Here is a 27652-nt window from a genome sequence, read left to right on the forward strand (position 1 = left end):
TACATTTGGAAATTGAGCGAGCTTCAAAAGTTTTCAGTGGTTGGTCATGGTCGTGAATTTTATTTGTTGTGCCATTTAAGAGCAGAGGTGAAAGTAAGCCGGTGCGGAGCTCTGGCAATAAACTGACCAGCTGGGGCACTTAGATGCAGGGGCAGGGTGCTCCCAGTCCTGCTCCGTGGGCTTCCTGCATGCTATGGTGCTAGAAGCAGTCTGGCAGGATAGAGGGGTTGGTGGGTGTCTGTGTGTGTGCCCCAGCCCAGAGGCTCCCCCATCACCATTTCAAGGAGTCGGGGAGCACGACTGCAGCCGTACTTACCCTGGTCCCTGAGTGGGTCCTTTTTCTTTTTGCTGATTAGGGAGCAAGGAAAAGTACACAGCCTGCTCTCACTCCTGGCTGCCCACGGGAGGGCAATGAAAGAAGGACGTAGGCTGTGCACTTTGCCTCGCTCCCTGGTCATCAAACAGGGGGGAAAAGCACTCAGCAACTGGGATAAGTGCAGCTGCAGCCCCCTGTCATTCCTGAAATGTTATCCTTGTCCTGCCTGCACTCACCCAGCCCTCTGCCTTGAGCCTCCTCCTCATACACCCCAACCCTGACTCCTGCATCCCCATCTCCTGCATCCCCCAGCCTCCTGCCCTGAGCCCTCTCTTCATATCCCCCAACTCTGAGCTCCCTCTTCAAACACCCCCACCTTAACTCCTGCCTTCTCTTCCCCAGCCCTAACTCCTGTACCATCACCACACCGGAACCCTCTGCCCTGAGCCTTTCCCCTCCCCTCTGTATTACAGCCCACACTTACATTTCTTATAGGTACTGTTGCATGGCTAATCCCGCTCCACGTGTTTAGCCCCTCCTCCCCCAAACAGGGGGCAGGTTGTGATAAGACAGTATCTGTAAGCAATTTAAGTTACTTTCACTCCTGTTTAGGTGGCTCTTTTCTTCTACCTGATAAGAGAATAGACAAGAGTTTTAGCTGTATGAACAGAGAAAAGTTTGGATTTTAGAAATCTTGTGTGGGAAGAAGCAGCAAATATTTTAGGCATTATCGGGTAATATGGGATGAGGAAGGAACTGAATCTGGTCTTGCAAACTGGAGTAGATTTCAATCAGTGGAGTTGTAAAACAAGAGGTCAAATTATGCTATAATAGATTAGTGCAAAATTATATCAGGACATTGCAAATTTCTTTATGAAAATTCTTGTGATTTAGTCAGGTATCAGTTCATGTTTTTTAAAAAGTATCTGGCTGTCATATTTTAAATAAAGGCTTGTTTTGCCAGTTTCGAGTTGTCAGTTTTTAAAAAACCTTAACAGAGTTTTTAAACAATAACTAATAACTTAGTACTGCAATGGCATGAGTCAATGGTTATTATGTGTAAGTTATTATGAAACATCTAATTGTTGCTGAAAAATTCTTTCTAATTTTTGTCTTTTATAACATCCTCATAAAATTTGGTACATTACTTTTGTTCTTAGTCAGGACAAACCATTTCAACACATACAGTTGGTTCCTTTTTCTCCATTTTCTAAATGGCCTCATTAAAGTTGTGTGTGGGATCTGTTCATAATGCGACTCATCTCTGGGTTTCAGTTATATTTTCTCAGAACTAGAGTAGTTGGAGTGTGTAATTGCTGCTCACCCACGCGTCAGGAAATCTATAATCAGTGACCCATAAGTATTGTCCAGGATCAAGAAGTAACCCCTTACTATGTTTATACAGTGCCCATCACAATGAGACAAAAACCCAATTGGGGCCTCTTTGTTACTACCAAAATGTAGATATTTAATAATAATAGGACACAGTAAGAAGCTCGCTAATTTCAATGAGGCTGTGGTTACCCTACTTAGAAATTCTTAGTGTCCCAATTTTATTGCATTAGTTCAATTAATTCTTCTCCAAGGCAAAAAGGCCATGAAACACAATCTTGTCCATGTTATTTGAGCGTACGATTTAAATATACTGAGATTCCACTGAAAGCGAAGTGCCCAAATGCATCATTTGGTGTGACTGCATAAGAAATAAAGAGGATGAGTATTTAAGGAAGGAGGCACAGGAAAGCGAATATCCATAAAGAATGCAGAGAACATGGGATGCTGCCTCTTTCCCTTTGGGTATGTGTACCCAGCCATGTTATTTTGGAATAATGGCTGTTATTCCAAAATAACTATGTGAGCATCTACACAGCAATTGCATTATTTCAAAATTATTTTGAAATAATGGGCAGCTTATTTAGGCGTTGGTAGAGCTCATTCTATGAGGAATAATGCCTTTTCTAAAACAGCTATTTCAAAATAGGGGCTGTATAGACAGGGCAGCTGCAGTTATTTCAAAATAAGGGCCCTCCAGCCCTTCCCAAGGTGCCCTGCTGGCCGTTCTGTACACTCAGCCAAACTGTATAGTCCTCCTTCCCCTGGACGTGGGGGAGGTGTGTGTGAGTGACAATGCTTCTGCAGGACCACCAGCTGTAGGGGCTAGAACTAGGTGCTGCATTAAAGACGCAGGTTTAGTTTCTTGAGCTAAGCAGCTACGTTCAGCTTGGGGCTGCAGGCCCTTTTCTCACTCCAAGGGTGTGTCTAGAAAGCACCCATATCTCAAAATAAGCTACGCAATTTGCACTACGCAAATTGCATAACTTAGTTTGATTGAATTTTGAAATAGCTTATTTTGAAATTTCAAAATAATGTTCTATTTGGAAATTCCCCTTAACCCTCGTGGAACAAGGGTAACTGGGCCGTCAGAATAAGCCACCTGTTATTTCAAAATCTATTTCAAAATAATGGGCTGCTTTAATAGACGTGGAATAACTATTTCAGGATACTTCCTGTATCCCAAAATAGCTCTGCAGTATAGATGTACCCCAAGACTTCTTAATGCTAGCAGATGTGCGGATAAAAGGGATGGCGAGGTGAAAGACAAGCAGGAATGTAGGGGAATCAAATGTTTGGTGGCCACTGTATTTAAAGTTTATAATATAAGGAGGAGATCCCTACTGTACTAATTATATTTTATTTTTTCTGCTGGGATGAAAATTCCTTTATAATTTATTCCCAGATTTAATCCATGTAATATAATGAGATATACATATTTCGTTTTTTGGTGATAAAGTCCCAGCTGGGCATCACTGAGAACTAGTGCTGACTTCAGAAGATGATCTTGTGAAAAAGGTTTATTGCCCTGGCTTTGCAAGCCCAAGTCTACACCTAAGTTCTAATGATGCTAAAATTTAGTTTTAATATATTATTAGGCTATGTTTCCAACTCTTAATAGGAGCCCACTAAAAGGTGAGCAGTATATTTTCCTCTCTAAATATTAACAGGGGAAAAAAATATAACTCAAGTATACAGAGTTCAAAAATGTGCAGCAAATAAAGGAGGCCATAGCTGTGGAAGAGAGAGAAAAATAAAATGGAGAAAAGATGAGGAATAAAGATGGGCAGTAATCAGGGATAAAATGGCAATAGCAAATATGGAATAAATAGTTCTTAGTGAATGAGCCTTTTACTGTTTTAAATTGGTATTTCAAACAGCTTTCCTGTGGTTTTCACTGTATCACATATGATAAAAGTTCATGTCAGCAAGCTGCAGCAAAAAAAGAACATAACGTACAATGTTATCATTAAAATAGCATTAAGAAGTCTTGGAGGGGAAAACAAAGAAATCCGAGAAAATAGTACCTGCAGTTATAAAGTGGTTCATTTTGGCAGACACATAGGGCAATGAAGACTTACATTTTAATAACAGTTAGGAATTTGCACTCTACTATTCAGTCAAGGATCAGTGTAAAAGTCATTACATCCCATCTATATATATAGTGTCCTGCTTTTTTATATCTCTGATCTGAAAAGAATATTTCTCAAAAGATACTTTATTCGTTTATAACACTTAAAAGCCCTGCGATTTTTAGTTATATTAATATTAATGTAAAATATCTGTTAATATGAAATCTTCATACAGTATGTAGTACTGTATACTAAATACTATTCAGAAGGTCACTTCTTTTGCTTAAAAGAAGAAAACCAGGAACATCTCAGCAGCTGTAGTTCATAATAATTGCTACACTACACTTTCTTCTCCAAAATACCTTTTGACAATAATTTCTGAGTGGAACACAGTGCTCACGTTATGCAGGGTCTGATTCCACTCAAGTCTATGGGATTTTTTTAGTTGCTCCAGAGGATATTGCATTGAGGTTGTGGTACAAAACCTAGGATTTGCTCTACATTTTTAATGGGAGAGAATTCTAAACATAATGCAATTGCTTATGTTTTCAGGAAAGATAAATTATCTCTTTTTTTAGCACCATCAGGTTTGGAGATTTGCCATTTCAATTTGCTGGGACTTTACAACATACTGTACAATATTTAAGTGAAACTATATTACATGGGGGAAAATCTGTGTTAACACTAGTTAGAAGTTTAAATGTTAGTTGTCCTAAAGTCATTAAATTCAGAATTAAGAGTCCACCGCATCATTAACACTGTTCCATTTTGTATATGCCAAATGTCTCACACTACAAAATGGTGTGATCATGTGATAGAACTTCCTATTATAATGTATACAATAAATAGATGAAAAGGCAGGGAAGAACACACTTCAAAGGAAATCTCAGCAGTGTGACGAACACTGTTTCTTCATAAATTCAAGATACTACATAAAACTAAAATTGTTTTAAGTACTCTTTGTCCTTCGTCTTGTTTAGGCTTTGCCCGTGAAACCGTTTCCAAAGCAATCAACTCAAGAAAATCCTGGACTTGTTGTGCAAGGTTTTATCTGCATGAATCCCAATAAAATCAATAGGAGGCATGTATCTAAACCCTTTTAAAATGTACCCTGTAGCAGTTCAGTCATCAACTTTAAAAGTAACTTTCATTTGCTAAGTCCCCAAAGTCACAGGATTGCCTACTGCCTAATGTTCCTGATATTCATTTTGTTTTCCATAAAATAAGACTTTTTATTTTCTTTCAAGACAATAACAAAAATCATGTCATTGCCTTTGGACATAATGTCCAAAGCTGAGCTTGTTTTCAAAATTAATCTCATTATTCTGTGACAGACATTGCTACTCCTTTATCAGTTGAAGAAACAGCCTCCTCTAAAAAATCGGATCTTTTATTTATCATTTCAGTGGTAGCTACAGTTAACTCAGTTTTTTTAAAGAAGGTATTCTCTCACTAAAGAGACCAGAAGAGAAAAAGAGGTCTGTTAAAAGCACATATTCTGTCAACACTGTAAGTCTTTGAAGGTTACTCCACATTGTGTGTTTTTTTATCTCCAGGAGTACAGTAAATAATTTATACACACATGTGGATATATCTTTGCTGAATAATAAAATTAAGAAGACTTTACTGCATCTTCCACTGAAAAATGCATATGGGTTATCACCTATCATAAAAAGTATGGTGTGTGTTAGATATAGATTGATTTAAACATATATATGCAGGAATCCTTAACACAAATATTACAAAATGGGTCAATGGTCATGGTGTAAGAAACTTGGCACTATTCATTTAATAATGCAGTGTTCAGAGTCTTATGAAATGGTCCTACGGAATTTGATAGAGATGACATCAATAGAAGTAAATAGAATTTTAAAAAGATTATACAGAAGTTATTACTGAGTGAAATTTAATCCTCCATCTATATAAATTCTATATATTATGACTCCATGCATTTTAGGAATGGAGGAGATGTGGAAATTAAATCCACCCCACTTCAATATAGGCCAGCCTGTGGAGCTGTTTTACATTTGCTTCAATAGGATACAGGTGTTCAGTGTTCCTAAAGGGGCTGATTCAAAGCCCATTGAAGTTAGTGGAAGTCTCCATTGACCAGCTAGCATATGCTCAAAGCACACTGCCTTACTTATACTAGACTTTTAGTAAGTGTTATGTAGACCATGTTAGCTAACATGATTTAGCAGCGCATGTAACCTAGTTTATCCTTACTCAGGTGCCTAACACATGTGTGAGTAGCTCAATTAAAGTCAGTGCTTAAAATTTAAAAAAGGCACTGAATTGCTTATCTTGTTGATCCATGTAAAGTAAAAATAACATAGTGACATTTTTTAATGTCAGAGATTTTCCAACAAAGGATGCTGTGTCACAGAAACAGAATGAGAACATAAGAATGGCCATACTGGGTCAGACCAAAGGTCCATCTAGCCCAGTAGCCTGTCTGCCGACAGTGGCCAGTGCCAGGTGCCCCAGAGGGGGTGGACCAAAGACAATGATCAAGCGATTTGTCTTGTGCCATCTATCTCCAGCCTTTGACAAACAGAGGCCAGGGACACCATTCCTTACCCCCTGGCTTATAGCCTTTTATGGACCTAACCTCCATGAATTTATCTGGATCTTTTTTAAACTGTTATAGTCCTAGCCTTCACAGCCTCCTCTGGCAAGGAGTTCCACTGGTTGACTGTGCACTGTGTGAAGAAGAACTTTCTTTTATTAGTTTTAAATCTGCAACCCATTAATTTCATTTGGTGCCCTCTAGTTCTTATATTATGGGAACAAGTAAATAACATGCTCTTCCCACCACTCATGATTTTATATGCCTCCATCATATCCCCCCTCACTCTCCTTTTTTCTAAACTGAAAAGTCCCAGTCTCTTTAGCCTCTCCTCATATGGGACCCATTCCAAACTCTTAATCATTTTAGTTGCCCTTTTCTGAACCTTTTCTAATGCTAACATATCATTTATGAGGGGAGGAGACCATATCTGTATGCAGTATTCAAGATGTGGGCATACCATAGTTTTATATAGGGGCAATAAAATATTCTTCATCTTATTTTCTATCCCTTTTTTAATAATTCCTAACATCCTATTTGCTTTTTTGACTGCCACTGCATACTTCGGGGATGTTTTCAGAGAACTATCCACGATAACTCCAAGATAAAGATAAAGAGTGTTATTTCATTTTTAATAGCGTATTTATTTTAACAGACATTTTTCCCAAAGAAAAGATGAGTCCAGATGAACCAGTGGCTGTTTGGAGAGCCCTATGATTACATGTTAATTATTATTTGATATCCTCTTAGTTTCAAACTAACGACCTTTCATTGATATCATTCTGATTTTTTGAGATTCGGTTTGACTGGAACAAATGTAATGATATCCTTCAGTTGGCATTGGCACAGTCAAACTTTTGCTCAGATTTCACATAGCATGCTTAAGAGGCATGGGCAATGTATTCTATTTCTCATGATTTCACATAGAATAATGTGTATTACTTTGTAGTAAACATTGACACAATTTAATTTGATGGGATTTTGCATTATAAGATTATTATACAACTCATATTCTTATGATGTAGAATTATGTTGAGCAGGAGTATTGAAGGAGTCTGAAGGCGTATTAAGTTTAATTTCAGGCTTAATTCTGTATTCCCATTTAGGCCCACTGAGAGAAATTTGGGGACATTGCAACATAATCATTAGGGCCCTATACCTTCCCATTTCACTTCATTTATACAGATGGAACAGACAGCTGTTACGAGATAGTGGGAGGCACTGAACTCAGAGACCCCTCCCCTATCAGCGCAATTTCTCTCTGTTTGTATTTCACAGTTTTGCTGTGAAATGTTAAAGGATGTAAAGAGATTGAAGGGAAAGGCACATAATGCTCAATAAAAGATTCCTTAGATACTTACTTGAGAATAGATTAAGGTTGTAGTGCAGAGAACAGATTCCAAGGCCAGAAAGGACCACTGTGACCATCTAATCTGGTCTCCTGTATACACAGCCATAGCACTCCCCTCCCCCTCCCCCCAAAATAATTCCAAAAGCATACTTTTTTGGAAAAAAACATTCAATTTTGATTTTAAAAGTATCAGTGTTGGAGTCTGCACTACAACCTTTGGTAAAATGTTTCAGTGGTTACTTACTCTCACTTTCAAAAATATATGCTTTATTTTCAGTCTGATTTTGTTTTACTTTAACTTCTAGTCATTAGACCGTGTCATAGCTTTCTCTGCTAGACTGAAAAAATATTTGTTATCCATGTAGATACTTATGGGCTACCCCCAAATCACCCCTTAACCTTCGCTTCATTTGACTCAAAAATTCTATCTATTTAATTTATCACTGTACCACGTTTTTGAATCCTTTCATAGTTCTCATGGCTCTTCTCTGAACCCTCTCTAATTTATTAACATCTTTCTTTAATTGCGGTCACCAGAACTGGATGCAGTATTCCAGTACCAGTCACACCAGTATCAAACATAGATGTAAAATAATTTCTCTACTCCTACTTGAGATTCCCATTTATATATCCTAGGGTCACATTAGCCCTTTTGACGCTGGATCACACTGGGAACGCACATTCAGCTGATTATCCATCCTGACTCCTGAATCTTTTTCAGAATCTCTGATTTCCAGAATACAGTCTCTCATCCTGTCAGTATAGCCAATAGCCTCTGTTCCATTTAACATTCCATGCAACATTTACATTTGGCCTTACTGAAATACAGATTGTTTGCTTTGGGCACAGCCCTCAGACAGGGGTCATTAGTGAGATGAACTGAGGCATTTCTCTGAGGCCTAGTCCACATACCCCTAACCCCCATCAATCCAATCTTCACAACATACCTTGTTGTTTTCCACATGGTCAGGTTAGCGAGGGCTGCTCTCCCATCGACTCCAGCTACTCTTATCATCCTGGTGGAGTATCAGAAATGACAGAGAGCACTTGAATGTCAATTTAACACATTTGCTTAGATGTGATAAATCAACCACTGGTGGATCGATCACTACAGTGTCGGTCCACCGTGTAGTGAAGACAAGCCCTGAGACTCAATACTCTCCTTGTTACTTCCAGAACAGGTGGAATAATAATATGCTTTAATCCTACGGTGGGGCAAATTGATACCTCCACACATCAGTTCAGTGCTGGGTAGTATTTCAGGGCACCAGGGATATATGAAGTAAGAGCTCCAGCCATTCCCTGTTCACTCCATATCACTCAACAATATGTATGTGTGAAGGACCTATTTATCTCTGTGGGCTGAAACATAAGGTCCAGATAATTCACTGAGGAATGTCAACTAATGGCAGGTTTTATTCACCCTTGTGTGGTGTGTAGCCCAAGTCTCAGTCTAACCTTCAATTGCTAGATAAATAATAATATTTTACATTTACCATACTATAAAGCATCCTCTGTCCCGTGAGCACATGATGGATTTACAAACATTCATAACTAATGCCTCATAACAACCCATGAAGTAGGTAAGCATTACTCCCAAAATTTTTCATAATTTTTTTCCTACTCTCAACTAAGTCTAGACACAGGGTTTTGTTCAGATATAACTGTAATTGACCTGTGAAGAAATAATGACCACACAATAACCAAATTCAATATCTTGATGGGAAGCAGTCATGTAAAACGGCACCATTTTTTAACCTTGAATGTAACTAAAACATAGGAACAACTAAACAAGAGTTGTGGTAGATTCTCCATCACTTTACATCAAGCTTGGACATCATTCTTAAAATATGCTCTAGCTAAACCACAAGTTATTGGGCTTAATACAGGAATTGCTGAGTGCAATTTGATGGCCTGTGTTTTTCAGGAGGTCAGACTAGATGATTATACTGATCCCTTCTGGGCTTAAAAATCTATGAAAAACTTCAATGTGACACTTTAGAAATGGATTTTTTAACACATGGGCCCTAATTAGAAAAAAACTTAAAATAAGTGTTAAGGAATTAAAATCCCTAGGGTAATTTCAGAAGCTAGCGAAGCATATCTTGCTAGAGTTCACACTCCTAAACAAAAGACAAACAAGAAGCAAATACTGAATCAAGTTTTTAAAAAAACAGAACCTAAAATTAAGCATCTATATCCATTGTAAATGTTCCCATGTGATCTTATCTTCTGGAGGGGCCATACGGAGACCTGTGGGAAAAGGAAAAAAAGGATGGGGATTAGGTGTCTTATTCTCAGTAACACGCCTATCTAGTATACTGTCCAGTACTGTAGTAAGGAAATTATCCAGTTTTAAACATGAAGTGTATGGCACATCCAGGACTCCTATCCCCATGCTCCTAAATGTCTTATATAAATACAGGAGTACTCCTTCATACTAAATAAGGCTTTAAGACTTATTGAAATGCAGATTACTGACCTGTTCATGTGAATATGTACAGCATTTAAGGATATTTTAAAACTTGATTTATTTGCACAACACAAGAAAATATGTCTCCATAATGTCATTGCAAAGAACAAAGCCATTTTGAAGTCCTAAATGAATGGAGATTGCCTATTTCCTAGGCCTAGAAGGACCTTGAAAACATCATTGAGTCCACTCCTCTGCAGCAGGATCAAGTATCATCCCTGGCAGATTTTTGCCACCCATGGCCTTCTCAAGGATTGAGCTCACAACTCTGGATTGAGTAGGCTAATGCACAAACCACTGAGCTATTCCTCCCCCCTCTAGCCTATGAATAGAAAAAAACACTGAACACCAGGCAAATATCTTTTTAAATCATCAAACAGATTTTTCTGAAAGTATGGAGGTTGTTGCTGCAATGGATTTTCCGCTGTGTATTAAATTTGAACTTAGAATGAATTTTTACAGTCAAATTTAAAGGCTTTGGAGTACCACTGTAATTAACCTTAGTTGCCAATAAAAGCAATTTCTCTAAATCATGAATCCACATTTTACAACATTTCCAAATGCTCTAAACTTCTAGCACCACTGGCCCAGTCCAGACCCATGAATCATCACCCCTTTCTTTTTTTAAATCTGCAATTTTGGGAACAGCACCTATAATCTAGAACTCCTGCAATTGTGTTTTCTTTCTTTGAAATATAGAAGGACATAAACAGCATACAAATCATTTCATGATGATGGGCAGATTTGTACTCTTAATTTCCCAGGTTCCTCTATAGAGAACAGTTATCACCAATTCACCATTACAAATGAAGGCATTATAGGGCACAGGTCACTTCCTGGATTTAATTAGAGTAAACAGTGGATTCTCTACAATGTGAAATCTGTAAATCAAGATTTGAAAGACTTCAATAACTCAGCCAGAAGCTATCAGCCTACTGCAGGAGTGCAGGTGAGTGAGTTGTGCGGCCTGCTACGTGCAGGAGGTAGCTGATTATGATAGTCCCTCGAGGCCCTAAAGTGTATGAGTTTATAAAGCACCTAGAAAGTAGAATTTATTTGTATTGCCAGTGGTTTCTTGACCTGTAGGTCTGTGTATGCGTCTAACACTTTATATCTGAGAAACATTAAAGCAGAACAAATTTATTTTCAGTATTACATCTAAAAGAACTACTGTCTCTATATAAATCCATGGTACTCCCACATCTTGAATAGTATGTGCAGATGTGGTCACCTCATCTCAAAAAAGATATATTGGAATTGGAAAAAGTTCAGAAAGGACAGCAAAAATTATTAGGGGTATGGAACGGTTTCCATTTCAGGAGAGATTAATAAGATTAGAACTTTTCACCTTAGAAAAGAGATGATTAAGAGAGGACATGATTGAGATCTATAAAATCATGACTGGTGTGAAGAAGTATTTACTAACTACTCCTTATAACACAAGAACTAGGGATCGATCACGAAATGAAAGTAACAGGCAGCAGGTTTAAAACAAAAGGAAGTATTCCTCCTAAACAGTATTCAGTCAACATATGTAACATATGGCCAGAGAATGTTCTGAAGGCCAAGACTGCAACAGGGGTCAAATAAAAACTAGACAAATTCATGGAGAATAGGTCCATCAATGGCTGTTAGCCAGGATGGGAAGGAATGGTGTTCCCAAGTCTCTGCCAGAAGCTAGGAGTGGGCAAGAAGGGATGGGTTTCTTGATTACCTGTTCTGTTCATTCTGTCTGGTGCATCTGACCTTGACCATTGTTGAAAGATGGACCTATGGGCTGATCCAATATGGCCATTCTTATGATAAATGGCTAGCATCTTTTTTGCAGATTTAGCAAAGACTAAAATCACTTTGTAATTATGCAGGTACCTCCTCAGATCAAAGTTGAGATCTGTTGCACTGGCAGAGCAATGTAGGAAAGATTGTTCTGCCACAGCATGTCCTATGGATAGAGAACAAGAGTCACCAGTGGTGGTAATCCTGACACCTTTCATAAGCATGACATTCACCTTAAAATAGCTACATTAAAATGGGCTCTTAAGCAGGTAGGTTTGGAAAAGTATGCCCTGCTTTGCTGTAGGAGTAACTCCAGCATTGGGAAAACGCCATGGGCCAGATACTGATCTTAGCTGCATTGGTGACAATGCAGAAGTATCTGATCCTCTGCCAAAAGCTTGTTGACGGCTAAAGGACTGAATAGAAAAGTGTTGTAAAACCAATTTTTATTTCAAGTATGACTTTTTCTATCAAGTAATTTAATGACAGCAAGAGTTCCATGATATGTGTCCATCAGACGCTGCATATGGTACTCTTCCAGACACACTGCTGCTATATTCCAAACATTTTGGAAATATATGGGTTGAGAGATATGAGGGCCAGAGCTGATAGATACTGTGTAATTACTATTTCATTATTCTATTGGACATTCTGTTTACTTTATATACATATAGAGTTTTACATTTTGTACTCTTTGCATTTTGTAAAATATCTAAAGCTTTAAATAAATGCAAATAATTCTCAATAAATAATTATGCAAATGTTAATAATCATTATCTACTTTCATAGGAAATACAAAGACAGATCTATAACCCATACAAACTGAACATTTTATCCTCATAACATTGTTTAATAAATGAAATCTAGATAAGACAGAAATACCCTCAGACTATGTCTACACTACAGGTTTTTTCCAGGATACCAGAGGTATTCTGGGAAAACTCCGCCGCATCCAGGGAACATGTCTGCTCTTCTGCTTTTTTTTGCGGAAGAGCAAACGCAATCTTTCAGAAGCTCTGTCTTCCTCCTTCCACAAGGAAGAAGGGCTATTCTGAAAGAGGAGGTTTTTCTGAAATTTGGCCCAGTGTAGATGGGCCAAATTTCAGAAAAGCCTCTTCCAAAAAAACTATTGGAAAAAGGTACACAAATTGCACTCTGCAATTTGCGTACCTTTTTCTGATTGATCAGTGTAGTCTAGACATAGCCTTAGATAAAAGAAACTAGGAGTAAAGATAAAAATTGGTATTGCTACCTGAATCCAAGATTGTGCTCGCTCAAGTGCAAACTCAATAAACTCTAGGGATGTTTAAATGTATTTAATTAAGTAAATATGTAACTACTGAAATTTTCAGTGGTTATACAGGGGGGAATCAGTCGGCTCCCCAGCATCTGGTACGCACAAGGAGCCAGATTTTAAGTCGGATCCCCGCATGTACCAGCTTCCCTTTCCCTACCCCCACTCTGCTGCCTCTGCAGTGCAGGCGAGGGGGGAAGGAAACAGGCAGGTGGCTTCCTACACGTACCGTAAACCTGCATGTAACTGCGAAGGTTAGCCAATGAGACCAGGCTCATTGGTTAACTGTGTACATGGTTACACTTTAACATCCCTAGTAAACTCAACCTTCCACCCTATCCTATGTTCCAAACAGCAGTAGTGCAGCTCAGGGTAACTTTCAATGAGCTATGGACTGTATTTTTATGCAAAACCTTATTATTGGACTTTGAAATTTCTATTATTTATAGTTCTTTAAAGAAATTATTCCCAACTGTTTGTGACAATGTACAATTTTATGGGTCCATGGACCACAGCCTTTTAAAAAGCCACAAAGTTGTTTTTCAAAATGATGGGGCTGATTCTTCTTTCTACTAAGACCCCGTAATGCTACTCTGGTGACATAAAGAGCTCTCATAAATAATGCACTACAATTTTACAGCAAATAGTTGATTAACAGATACATTGGGTCAATTACAGGAATTGGTGCATGAGTTTCTCTGGCCTGCAACGTGCAGAAAGTCAGACTAAATGATCACAATGGTCTCGACAAATCGACAAGTCTGTGAAATCATGCCTGATATCTCACTGTAAACATACTTTTTTGGTAGTAACCACATGCTTATAGCCTAAGACTGTCTACACTACAGCCTAAGTCTGCCAAAATGGGTTAATATACCACCCCCTGAGTGACATAAGTGTGTCTACAATGCTACATTGGTAGGAGAGCTTCTCCTGTCAACATAGTTTATGCCACTCACAGGTGTTTTTAATGTCAACAGTCTCCTACCCTGGCCTGGGTAACAGGTTTTGTGTAGATTATGGGGCTGGGACATGGTGTGGCACGAAGGGAAAGAGAAAAAGGTGTGTAGCTTCCTATGGCCAATAAAAGCATGGCTTAAGGTGAGGAGAGTTCAGTTCTCCCTTCTTTGTTGCAAGCAGGAGAGGGCCTCTTCCTTTCCCTGGGCTGGGTAAAGAGTTTATCATAGCTCCAAAATCATTATTTTGGATGCTGAAGCTAATGAAATCAACATTGCACTAGTTTGTAGATTTCAACCCCCCCCCCATCACTAACTAAATATAAAGATACACACAAGCCTTCTTCTCAATAACCCCTGCATGGCAGTTTGCATTATTATTTATTTCCAAAACAACGAGCAAAACAAAGATACAAAGCAAAGCAAAACAAAGATGCCATTTAAATTGCAAGTTCAAGTGTAAAGAGAGACGCTTTAAAACAAAGAACGTGCTCCATTTTGTATCTGCTGGAGCGTCTAGAGGGCTAACGCCTACAAATCCTCCCCTTACCATGACCCAGGATGGGAGCTCCGATGCATGGACGCAAAACAACTTTGCTCAGTGACCTGTAGGTGAGGGGGAATCCTTGCCAGCACAGCAAATGACCCAGCACTGATACTTGCTGCTGCAACTGTTCAGTCAACAACCCTCTTCGTTTCCGTTATGCATGTTGACCTTTTTTATGGACCCCCAGGCTGGAGCTCGACCAATCTAGGGTGATCAGACTCCTGATATTCGGTGTCTGATCGAATTTTTCTGATTTCTCTGATCTAGGCGCTTAAAATCCCCCTCCCATTCCCTCGCCCTTGCTGGTCACCCCTAGTTTGGAAAGATTGGCTGATACATTAGGCCGCGAGTTTGCAAACTAGCTCGTTACCCAAACCGCAAGCAGTGGCCGCAACTTCCTAACGGGCTGTTCAAAGCCCAGCGTGGCGACGGCGGGGGAGGTGTAGAGCGGAGGAGCCAAGCGCCAGTGTCCCCTCCCCAGCAGGTGGCTGCCTCGTCGCGATCGCCTCGCATCAAACAATGGACACGCCGGGCGCTTCCTCCCGGCGCCTGGAGTTTGTTTGTTTCTTTTGCACGTTCGTCTCCCTGGCGAGGCGGGAGAGGGGCCGATCCCCCCCGTCCCTTCCCCAGCCCTTTCCTCACTCGCCGATTCCAAAACGGTCCTGCACCGAGCTGCTGGCCAATTTCTATTATTTGTTTGTTGTCTGGCCGAGATAGCCACAAGGTGCCGGCCGGGGAATCCTCCCTCCTCCCCGGCTTAGAAGAGCTCAACCTACATTTGCAAACAATTCGCAGAGACCCCCAGTGACTCCCCACTGGCTGCAGCAAACCCGCTTCTCTTTGGGCGGCTGCTGCTGCCCACCCCGTGGGCGGCTGATGCCTGGCGGGGCAGGGCTGAGCTGCTGCGGGTAGTTGGGTTCCCATTGGCCGCGCGGCCGGCAGGGAGAGCCAGGGAGGAGAAGCTGCTGCCAGGCGCAGGGAAGGCGTGTACACACACACACACACACACGCACGCCGAGCGAGCGAGCGGCAGCGGCTGCTCCGGCTGGCATTGTTATCATTGTGCGAGCGGAGGGGTTTGTGCGCGGGGCTGCTCCGGGGAGGGGAGGAGTGAGAAAGTGACGGGCAGAGAGAGACTCGGGCGCGGAGCATGCAGCAGAGCGGGAGCAGCGGCGGGGCTGCCGGTGCACAGGGGGCCGCCCGCTGCGAGGAGACCTGCCTGCCCTGAACTCAGCCGCGCCCGCGGCCAGGAGGCGAGAAGAGGACGCGCTCCGGGAGCAGGGAAAGCAGCAGAGGAGCCAGCGGCCGCCGGCACTATTCGTCCCCCTGCCTTTTGTTTGCCCATCCTCCTCCGCCAGCCCATCCCCTTCTCTCCCTGCACCAAGGACAGGGGGAAGCAGCGGAGCAGCCGCCTGACCCGGGCTGAGTTTCACCCACCCTTCGTCGCCTTCCCGCTGCACCCGGCACAGGAGCCAGCGAGAGCAATCCCCGCAGCAGCGCCACGGGCTCGGCGCCAGCCCAAGGGGGGCAGACAGCGCCCGCAGCCGCCCGCGCTCCGCCGAGCCCCGCACTTTCTCCGCATCCCGAGACCGCTGGTGGCCGCCGCTCCCCCCTCCCCCGCCAGCCACGCACTCCGTCTCCATGTGTCGGATAGCGGGAGCGCCGCCGCGGAGCCTACTGCCGCTGCTACTGCTGGCGGCCCTGCAGCAGGTAAAGGCAGGCGGGGGGTCGGGGTTGTGGCTCTTTGTTCCCCTGTTGGCGGCGATGCCGGGGAAGGGGAGCGGGGCGCGTGTGTCGGCGCTGACCCGCAGGCTGGGGCTGCTGCCTCTGCCCCGGCAGGGGGCTGCGGGGAGCAGGTGGCTGCTTTGCGTTGCCGGGGCGAGCCGAGGGGCAAAACAAAAGGGGTGGGGAGGACGCGAGCCGGTGCTTGGGCTGGGAAGGGGCCTGGGGCCCTTTCCCCATGGTACCCCCCTCGTCGGGCAGGGACGGCGGAGGCGCTGGTGCCCCTCAGGAAGGGATGGGAGCTGGTGCCTAGTGCTTCCGAGAGCGAGACCTGCTGCCTGGCTGCTTGGGAGCGGGTCCGCTCTGAGAGCTGGGAGGACCAATAGTGGGGGGGTCTCTCTGTTTGGTGGGGCTGGGGGCAATGGTAGGGTCCACTGGGGCCGGGAGAGAGGCCACTACCGGGGTCACTTGGGGCAGGGAGGACGGGGGTAGGGAGGGCAATAACGGGGTATCCACTGGGGGCTGGTAACGGGGTGGGGGGGAGGAAGGGGTATCCAGGGGTTGGTTGAACCGGGAAAAGGAGGGCGATAGCGGGGAGTCCCCTGGGGTTGGAAGGGCGGGAGGGAGGGAAAGTAAGAGGGGTGTCCCCTGGAGTTGGAAGAGAGGGGCGAGGACAGTAGCGGGGATCCCCTGGAGTTGGTAGAACGGGGCAGGAGAAGGCAATAGCGAGCGTGCCCTGGGTTTGGCAGGACTACGGTGCAGGCAGGGCAATAGCGGGGGTTCCCATTGTGCTTGGGCTGGTGCGCCCTTTACTTACTATCGGGTGAACAGGGAGCCAGGGGGCGGACGTCGGATCGGGACCTCCGCCCGTCTCGGGGCGCCACCCCCGAGGTGCTGTCGGGTAGGGCACTCTGCGCCCCGCAGCCCGCTTGCTAGGGCTCCGGCTTTGGGGAGGTCTCTGGGGATCGCCTTCTGGACTCCGCTAAGGAGCAGGCAGAGCCGCCGCCGCCTCCCGCAGCCCTGTGCCCGTTAATCCTTTCCCGGGAAGAATTTAATCAGCCGCCTCCACCTCGCCTGCCCCCGCCTCAGCTAACGGGAAATTTCCACTGGGGCAGGCCCGGACTCCACAGTCCATGTGTGTTACAGTTCCGGCCCCTCTCCTGGGAGGAGACCCAGCTCCTGGGAGGCTGGGGAGAGTCTGGCGCCAGGCAGGGTGTCCCGGGGGTAGAGTTCCTGTTCCCTGTGAAGGGGGAGTGGCTCTGGGGCTGGGTATCCTTAGGGTGGGTGGATAGCTCTGGCATTGGGGGAGGGCAGGCTGAGGTAGGGGTTGGAGTATGTACCTGGGGTAGGGTGATCAGTGTGGGTAACTAGGTTCCTAAGTTCTGGGATGGGTGTCCCCCCGTATAAGGGTTTGGATGCTGCAGGCTAAGGCTAGTAGGAAATTGTGTTCCTAGTGGTTGATCGATATTTAGGAACGGGGGTTCTTTGGGGTGGGGTTCTCCCAGGCACTTCTCCTTTCTAGTGTGGGACATTGATGGTGCCTCTGGGTTGGGAGTTTGGGATGAATGTCATTATCTGGGTTGCTGCTGCTGCTGTGAGTTGAGTGTGAAGTCGGGTGCAAGGGGCAGAGAGGGCAGTACATCTGAGGACAGATGGCGCAGATTATCCCCCTTAATGGTATTTATGGTTGGGGCATTTCTGGCTCTTTGGGGGAGGGGAGCGCAGTGTGCCGGTACCAGGAGAAGGAGGTGTTTCTAGCAGGACGGTGTGAGTACGTTTCTGTGTGGAGAAGACTGTGTGGTTTGGCTTCCTTGTAGACCTGCAGAGGCTCTGGTGTCTGGATAGGAGGCAGCGAAGGCGGTAGTAGCAGCAGCAATAGCAGCAGAGTCACTGTCCATGGTGCAGAGCCTGGATTATACCTTCTTTCCTTTGCTTCGTGCCACTGAAATGATCTAAAATCCCACCTTCTTTCCCAGATAGTTCCCCTTTCACGTCCCCCACCTTGCCCCTTTTTTTCTGTCTCCCTCCCCTACATTCTCTACCCTTTTGCTAGGGTTTGATCGCTGCACCCTGCATGGGAGGTGCTGAAACACTGATTCTAAACAGCTGGGGGATTTTCTCTCTAGTTTAAGAGGATGTTAGTTTTCATGATAGAAAATTGTCTGACTGGGTACCCAGGTTCCTTCCATATGAAACTGCTGTCCTACTCTGAAACATCTTTTAATAGGTCACTAAGAAGGTTGGTTTGGTTTTCTGGGTTTGTGTATAGTGGGGAAATCTGGATGGTGGTTGTTTCTGTTTTATTAATTTGGCAGAGCCATACCTTTAGCTTCTTTATGGGTGTTTTTGTGTGGTCTGTACTGTGCTTTTTTTCTGTTTATACACCATATCACTTAGTAAATCTTTTAAATCATGAATTCTGCAGTAGGCTATTATTCCACCATCTTTTCACCCAGAGCTGATTTAAAATTAAAGCACAATGAATTAAGGACAGGAACTAGCCTAATTGCTTTTGTGTATCACTCCAGTTACGGTTGGGAAATCCAATTTCCCCCTTGTTTGGGTATCTACTAATTCAGGTTAGGGCTGTTTTTAATGGAGCGTAACAAAGTTGGAACTTAGGTATGAAATCAGTTTTATAAATCTATGTTTGGAAACCAGTTTTTTTATTTTAATAGATTTTATTCATTACTTATGTACTGCTAAGAAACTTAATAGATACATTATAACTTTTTTCTATAGTGACTGCTTCTGGTAAACAAAAGTTAATTTGGGAGAGATTATTGTGAAATATCCAAGCTACTTGCTGTTAATTTATTTTGTGATTTCAAATCACAAGTTATTGTTGACTTCATTTGTCAGTGGTGTAGTGAGTGAAGCAGTCATGTCTGAGTTATTTAGAAGATGATTAGAACTGGAAAATATTGGGAATGAGATTTTTATAACAATTTATCTTTGAGAAAGGGTGGAATTTAAGAGCAGATACTAATCTCAGTTTTTCAGCAACATCTGCAGACCATTTGAGTTTAGAAATTGGCCCTTTGCTGGTGATGAATTTTAACATGTTTCTGTTGCTGCTATGCAAAAGCTTAATATCAAAGGGGGTAAAAGGAGATATTTGCTTTGCTATCAGAATCACTGGTGAAGTGAATAGCCAAGAGGACAGGTTACTGATAAGAGTGATCTGAATGGCTATGTAAACTAGGCACAAGCAACTTGTGTTCTTAATATGGCTAAATATATACCTGTAGGAATCAGGAGTGTAGAACATATTTACACAACAGGGAACTCTCTTCTGAGAAGTAAACTGTGGAAAGGGAGATAGGGAGAGTTGGTAATAAGCAGATGAAATGAGTTCCCATTATGAAAGAGCTAATGTTATCCTTGAATGCATGAGAGAGGATTTTACCTCCTTATGGTAGAGCAGGTGTGTCTGCTATTAGAAAACTGGCATTAACAATTCAAGAAGGATGTTGATAAATTGGGGGTGTGGTTCAGAGAAGAGCCAAAAGAATTATGAAGAATCAGAGTCAGAGGGGTAGCCGTATTAGTCTGACAAAGCCCATGAAAGTTTATGCTCCAATAAATCTGTTAAAGAATTATGAAAGGATTAGAAAATCATGCCTTATAGTGATACATTCAAAAAGCTCAATCTATTTGGCTTAAGAAAGAAGGTTAAGGAGTGACCTGATTATTGTCTATAAGGACCTATGGAGGAAACAAATATCTAAAAATGGGCTCTTCTGTCTAGAAAAGAAAGGTATAACACGATTCTGTGGTTGGAAATTGAAGCTCGACAAGTTAAGACTGGAAATAAGGTGTACATTTTTATCTGAGAGCAATTAACCATTGTCAATGGGGTTCCGGTGAATTATCCATTGGTAACAATTTTTAAATTGGTCCTTATTCTATAAAATGTGCTTTTGTTTTGGGGGAGGTCTATGATTTGTCTGATTCATGAGGGGTCACAGTTGTCCCTTCTGGCCTTGGAATATATGAAAACATCAACTGCTACTGTGGGGGTAAGGAGAAAATTGAAATAAAAACAGGAAAGCTGGATGGACATAAAGTTGTGAGGGAGTGGCACTGTTGAAAGAAGTATATCTGACCTTCAAAGGTTTGATGGAAATGCAAAGAACAATTAAGCACTCAGAAGGGGAACTGTGATTTTTTTTTTTAAATATATGAAAGATGATTGGATAGCTGTGGTGGGGCTCGGACACTATGGTCATGGGCCAATTAGAACAATACAAATAAGTAAAGTGATATTGAGCCTTTCACACCTAAGTTTCTGGTTTGAACTTCACCTAGACCAATAGAATGAATGTTGGTTTTGTTTCATTTCCTAGTAAATGAATCCATATGGCAAAACTGCCCCCTAAGTTTCACTGAAATCCCTGTTAGCAGCATCAGTGAAAAAGAAATGGTTGAATTCCTGTATAGCAGGGGTGGGGAACCTTTTATGGGTCAGGAGATGCTGACCCACAGAAAAATCAGTTGGGGGGGGGGGGGCGCTGCACACAAGTGAGAAGGTGGGGGGGGAAGCCCCTGACTGAGATGGAGAAAGGCATTTCCCATATTCCCCTTGCATACCAAAGACTAGGGGGGCCCAGACTAGTAGATTTTGTGTGCTCCAGGCCCTCGGTGGCAAGGGGAGCTGGAGTGCTCCCCAAAGCTGGGGTAAACCTGATTCTCAGGGTCAGGTTCCCCACCCCTGTTGTACAGACTGAAGTACCCTCTCACCTCTAGCTGTGGTTTTTTAGATCATCTTTTAAGATGCTTTGGTAGTGTAGTGTAGTGTAGTGTAGTGTAGTGTGTGTGTGTGTGTGTGTGGTGGTTTTGTCTTTGTTTTGTGATGTCTGGTTTTGGGAGAGGCTTCAGTCTCCCTCACCAATGCTGGTATATTTCACAAATATTACTTCACTAAAATATATTAAAAGAACATTGTGAAAATATGATTATATTACCACAGGCATGAGTATTTGGGGCATGATACTGGTAACTATTTTTTAATTCTTTTGTTTTTAACTGAGTAGATGTTATCTTCGCTATATTACTTTGAAAGTTACAGAAGGCATATTTAAAATATTATTGAAACACTTACTGACCTACTGAATCAATAGTAGAATAGTTGCCATGTGAAACTTTCCAGATGTTCAGGTAGAAAATTCTATATTATTGAACATTAGATGCATCCTAATTATTATTCCTAATACACCCACTTTTGAAGAGTCAGTGGAAAACTTTTAATCTGATAAAATCTTATTTTAAGATTTGTTTTGTCCTACAGCAATTAGCAGCATCACAAAAACTATAATCAAGGATCTATAGTCATGGGATGGTCTCTGTGTTACTGGTGTCTCCACACTTCCTGTGGAAATGCAGAACTTTTGACAGAAAAGTAAAAGGATTTTTTTTTTTTTACATTAACCGTCAGTTCATTAACTGGAGGAAGACACATTAAAATGTGTTTTGTGAAATGATTTGGGATCTTTAGCAGCTTTCTTTATTAGACTTAAAGATGACTTTATTCTAGAAATTGACTCTGAGATAAAATAATTGGGTTTTGACACACACAAAATTTCTATCTTATTAACCCAGTTCATTTTGTTTTGTTAGGATGATAGAATTACATTAACATTGTATGTTATGTGTACAGGATGTTAAACTAACCTTATATAAATAAAGCATACATTTTTTTAAAATCTGTTAAAGACATCATGTTTAAAAAGAGCCGCCTCTTTTCTTCCAGCCCCATCGCCCCTCCCCCAATCATACACACAATTTGCTATGGTGTTATTTTGAAATACAAGCCTATAAATAAATTCAGCGTAAGATGTTATAATAAATAATATAAACTACTTTTGACAACTGAATGAAATGGCCTTACTTTAAACTGCAATTAATTTGGCAGAGGATATGTATATCCAAAAGTTTAGCTTCTTGCCTTCATCTGGCTACTGCTCAACTCAATGGAAAACTTCCAGGAACTTCATTGGGAGCCACTTCAGGCCCAGCATTAAAACAGATAGTTTTTCTTTTTGTTTTATAAAGAACTCTTAAGTTTCACTTGATCTGGGAAAAAACAACAATGTAGAACTTTAAAGACTAACAAGATGGTATATATGGTCATGCCATTTCTCTTCCAGAATATGATCTGAGGAAGTGGGTCTGGTCCAGGAAAGCTCATCACCTATTAAACCATCTTGTTAGTCTTTAAAGTTCTACATAATTTTTTCCTTCTGTTTTAGCAAGATCAGACTAACACAGCTACCTCTCTATTAGAGTTCTTTAATTATTTAACAAATATTCAAAAGGTATACAAAACAAAAAAACATACAGCAGAGAAGTAAGAATAGCTGAAGGAAGTTGAGTAAACTTATTTTTACTCATTAGAGATGATCATGCATAAGTGACTCATGTTCTGCTTCTTTTCTGATCTTGTGATTGATTGTGCTGACTCCTCATTTGTGAAAATTATTTCCCCATATGTGGTATTATCTTTTAAGTAGGATATTTTTTTCCTAGTTCATATCAGGAATGAGGAGTGCAGTGTTTTGGATAACCGCATTTGGATAACAGAATGGCTTAAAATATCTCTCCCAGTTTGGCTGTTGACTTGCAAAGTACAGCATCAAAGGCCTTTTTTATACCTTTTGCCAAATAATGCTATATATTTTCATTTTGTTCATGTATAGATAATTTTGAGAAATATATTATTGAATTATTATCTTCCTACTGGTATGTCTTTGTATTCTTCCTTTCTTAGGTTAACATGCGTATTGTTATTGAAGACTCCAATAAAGACTTATATGCGTATTTAAGTTTGTGTATGTGAGCAGTCCCAGTGGAACTAAACAAACCCTATATTATATCCATTTTAAAACTCATTATTATTACATTTTAATGAGCATGCAGAGGCCCCCTGATTGGAATAGAGGTTTCATTCTCCACAAATAAATAAAAATAGTGGTCCTTTTCCCAACTTGTGATGTCCCAATCCTGCAAAGATTGTGTGTGACAGAGATGATTTTTTACAGCAAAAAGTGTATTGAAATTTAGATAATCTGATTATAACTGTCCCCTCTGCCCTGAGCCTAGCCATTATTAATTAACAAAATATTAGTCTCATTGATTAGAGGGTTAGTCTTGTGGGCACAGGAGAAAGGTGTAGGATCCTTAAACATGGATCAATTCAGGGAAAGCTTATATTGTATCAAAACCAGCTAATGAAAGAGTTTTTAGTTTATTGACCTGAGAGTAATCAGTTTTGGTCTGAGTGCCAGGATTACTCAACTTCACTTTGCAATTCTTTCAGCAGTTTAGAAGAGGACAATGCCGACTGTTGGGAAATCTGCAACCTAATCTGTTTGATTAACAATTGGTTCAGATCCTACACTTCTTACCTGAGTCCCTGGGAGTTTGGTTTAGCCTGAATGAGGAAAGAAAATTTAGGCTTTCAATTTTCATAAATGATTTATGAGAATAAAATTTGCAGCTTGCAAAATGGCAGGTCCATAAATGCCAAGTCTTTTGCTTACATTATTATTTGGTTTCAGTCAATATTTATTGATTTGATTGAGAAACACAGTCCTAAAAACAGTGTTTACCCTTTCCTCTAGGTGTGACTTGGAATATTTAAAAAATAGATTTATACAAACACTCCCCCAGGGACTCAGTAATCACCACCCATCAGCTGAACATAGTTCAGATCTTATGATCTCCCACCCATCTCTGGCAGTCAGGAAAAACAAGTAGGCCTTGCAAGTGCCCAGAAGATTAGTAAAGTAGACTTTACATTTTTACTTTACTATCAAATAAGTTTGTGATTAGGGGTATTCTAAATCTTTTGTATTATGATGTATAAAGTATGTGTGTTTTTTCCTTTTTAAGTAAAATAAACTGTGAAGCACAACTCAAAATAGTAGTTTTGTCCTTTACAAAGTCTTAAGATGAAGATGGCTTCAGATTTTTACAAAGTTTATTTTTCTAATTAGAATGTTGAGATCTGATGGACACCTTTGTCATCTTTTGTGGATGAAATGTCTTAAGTTTTTCACTACCCTGTGCTTTCCCAGTGGTAGGACAGGAAATCTGCAATTTCAACAGCCTCTTGTTATATCAGATACTTCATCCTGTTTGCTTGAGCACATGTGCGTTTTTGGAGTAAGGGTCTTGTTTCTAGGGCTAGGCAAAAGCAGGAAAATAGTGTTTGGAGGTTTTTGTGAATGGGAAAGCAATAGTCAATGATGACAACTTTCTTTTTGCTTTGTAATTCATTTTACTGAACACGTGTGCAGAAGGAGTAGGTTTTTTTTTTTTTTTTAAATTTGGGGCAGAGTAAATATTTTAAAGAAAGCTTAACAGTTTGCTTTAAGAATCAACATTTTCTGATTAGAAATCCCCTGGCTTAATGAGGTACTAGACCAGATTAGATCTGAAGAACTTTTAATGAAAAACAAATCAGGAGCATTTTAAATACAGCCAATTGAAATACCATGAATAGGTTGCTCTAAAGCTGAACTCTGGAAGCCCTGAACTTACAAATAAAAACTTGAATGAAAGCAACATTTCTTCCACTGATTCAAGCCAACAGTGGAAAACAATACCCCATTCCTGCAGAGTTCCACAGAGTGAAATCTTGGTCCACATTACAGGTAATGAAAGAACTCCCATTTACTTCAGTGGGGCCAGGATTTCATTCATTGACTTGAATGGGACTGCCCACTTGTTTTGAAGGTAAGCACATTGTTTGCAGGATTGGGGCTCAAATGTAAAATTACATCCGGCCACAATTGCAAAATTCCAGTTATTAAGAAACAGCAAACAACTTGGTATTTCAGCTCTATCTTACATTGCAACTTTTGATAATGCACAGAAATCAGAAAATACTATGTAAACTGTTTTAACTGAGAAGCTGATGCTTATTGGTTAAACTCAGCTGGCTCCAAAGCCTTCTCTGTGGGAGCCAGGCAGGCAAGGACCACAAAGTCTCCTCTCCAGGATCCAGGTTAGTAGGCTGGAGGTCCCATTCCTGCGGAGGAGACTTAGCTCTATACTGCACAGCCTGCAGCAAAGTTTTATACCACACAGCCCACAGCATGTGTAATTGTGTAACTACTTTTTTTTTAAGCATTCATACGGTTAGTGTATTAAATGATTTTTAACATCCCTGATCCTGACTGTTTCTTCACTCATCTATGCATTTCTGGAGTATAGTCTATTGTTCTTTGTCCTGAGAGGTTTCATCCTTTCTTCAATTGTGGGAGAACTTGTCCATCTTTGGGGGTAGGAGTGGGAAAAGGAGTCAGAACTGTGAGTATCTGAATGCCTTTGCCTGCATCACTGATGTAAAGTGAGTGGGTTCTTCCAGCCTGAGTTAAAGGGTAACCTGGATCCAAATTTATTCCCACATCTGGATAAGCTGCTAGACTGTGCTTATTGCATCTCCAAACCCTGATAATAGTTTTGTGTAGGGGTGGGGGCTGGGCTAAAGCACAGATAAGAGGCTGAGTTAATGCTGCAGTGAAGATACAACCTTAGAGCATAGGTGGGCAAGATGGCCTCCATGGGCTGGATCCGGCTCATGGCCCACATGCTGCTCTCCCCCCCCCCCCAGGCCAATCAAGACCAGGCGATGGGGGAATGTGCAAAGTCTCCTCCCTCGCCAGGGGTGTGCAGCACCAGAGGGAACTGCCAGCTGTTTTAAAAGAGCAGATGGTTCTCTCTAGCCACCATGCACCCCTGGCAGGGTAAGGGCAGGAGCAAGACATTTCACATGCTCCCACTCCCCTAAGTCCTGATTGGCCTGGGGTGGGGGAGTGCACAGTCTCCTCCTGCAGCCAGGGGTATGCAGTGCCTAGAGGAAACTGCCAGCTGTTCGGAACAGTTGGCAATTCTCTCTAGGTGCCAGGGGGGTGGAGGGCAAAGACTTCACATGCTCCCCCCAGGCCAATCAGGATCTGTGGGTAGGGGAGTAGGAGAAGTCTCCTGGGCCCACTCTCTGGGGTGGCCCAGGGCCACTTCAGAAATTTGTCAAGTGCCTCCCCCTTAAAAATTATTGCCCACCCCTTCTTTAGAGGCTTTAAAACACCCCTTAAAATTAGAAGGTTTTGGTAACAGTATGTGTATCTGCCTTTTATATTAAAAGGTAAATTTTTCTGTAGTCATCTCTTGTGGATGATTGTACCATTTGTGTTATATTTTGCTCAAGCTGGTCTTCTGGACTGTGCTAGCCACAGAAAAAGCCTTATATATTACAACAGTATGCCTTATAATCTCCCTTTTCCTTCTTTCTTTTGTCTCAGACAATAAGGATAGGAAAACGCATGTCAATATTTTCTTGATCATAACATTTCATACTTTTACTTCAGGTTGTTTTTTCTGGGAGATATTATTTTTTAAATCCAGTCGTGATTTTTAATACTCCTGAGCTAAACTTGATATGACTGAGATCTTGTCATGACTCAAGCTATGCTTTTATTTAACTGAAAATGCATGACTTAGGGTTTTTTTTATACATTAGAATTCTGCCTCCTCTTGGGGTTTTATTCCCAAAGGATGTTTTACAATGGGCTGTTTTTGGGAACAGCATACTGTCTTTTGTTTCTGGATAAACTTGAGAGTTTGCAAATGAAGGAATAAAGAGGGCTCTTTATTCATGTCCTGAAGTCTTTGTTTCATTGGGCATTGTTTCAGTTTATAAGAGTTGTTTAGTACATATAGTTTGTTGGAAAGGCTGAAGGATTCCCAGGCACATTAGTGCAGGCTTCTAAAAATCCTGTTATCTCTACTTTGTTTCCCATTTAGGGTTTATTTAAGGGATGCCTTGAAAAGACTATTGTCCTATCACAAGTGTGTTCATCTTGGCACAGTAGTGTAAAACAGTTCTTTTTTTTTTTTTCAATTCTGGAAGCTATGGAACAGTTATTTGAATTATAAAGTTAGGAAGATTCAGTCAATTTTTAATTTACTAGTTTTTCAGTGGGGGGGCAATCTTTACATGTCTTTGTCATTTATAAATCTTGAGATTTGGCTGAACTTTCAATACAAGTCCCTCCTAATGTAAGAGTTATGATCTTCCTATTTTTTATATACACACACACACACACACACACACACAATTGCAAAGTTATAACTCTTAAATTACAAGGGATTTGTAAAGATGCGTAGATTGTGCATAGCTGGGAGATCTTTTGTTGCACCTAGATCACAATTAATTCCAGTTCACAGTTTAAAGTTAAT

General features: G+C 41.5%; 1 protein-coding gene and 1 long non-coding RNA gene across 4 annotated transcripts in view; one reads left to right on the forward strand and one right to left on the reverse strand.

Annotated features, from left to right (window-relative positions):
* Positions 1 to 1410: 1410 nt before the first annotated feature.
* Positions 1411 to 15541, reverse strand: LOC142827095 (uncharacterized). Its single transcript, XR_012901506.2, has 3 exons — positions 15057 to 15541; positions 11828 to 12055; positions 1411 to 9893 (listed from the first exon to the last, which is right to left on the reverse strand). It is a non-coding gene; the product is annotated as an uncharacterized LOC142827095 (long non-coding RNA).
* Positions 15542 to 15569: 28 nt separating this feature from the next.
* CDH2 (cadherin 2) overlaps positions 15570 to 27652 on the forward strand; it is a 170233-nt gene continuing 158150 nt past the window's right edge. The window contains exon 1 of one of the 3 annotated variants that reach the window (XM_075920791.2): positions 15570 to 16396. In XM_075920791.2, coding sequence (XP_075776906.2) covers positions 16328 to 16396 — 69 coding nt within the window. In that variant the 5' untranslated portion in view covers positions 15570 to 16327. Of the gene's footprint in view, positions 16397 to 18626; positions 18648 to 27652 lie in introns of those variants that run through there. The other 2 variants (XM_075920792.2, XM_075920794.2) reach the window with 2 other exon arrangements.

The sequence above is a fragment of the Pelodiscus sinensis genome, chromosome 2 (genome assembly GCF_052426305.1).
Source record: "Pelodiscus sinensis isolate ZL-2025 chromosome 2, ASM5242630v1, whole genome shotgun sequence".
NCBI lineage: Eukaryota > Metazoa > Chordata > Testudines > Trionychidae > Pelodiscus > Pelodiscus sinensis.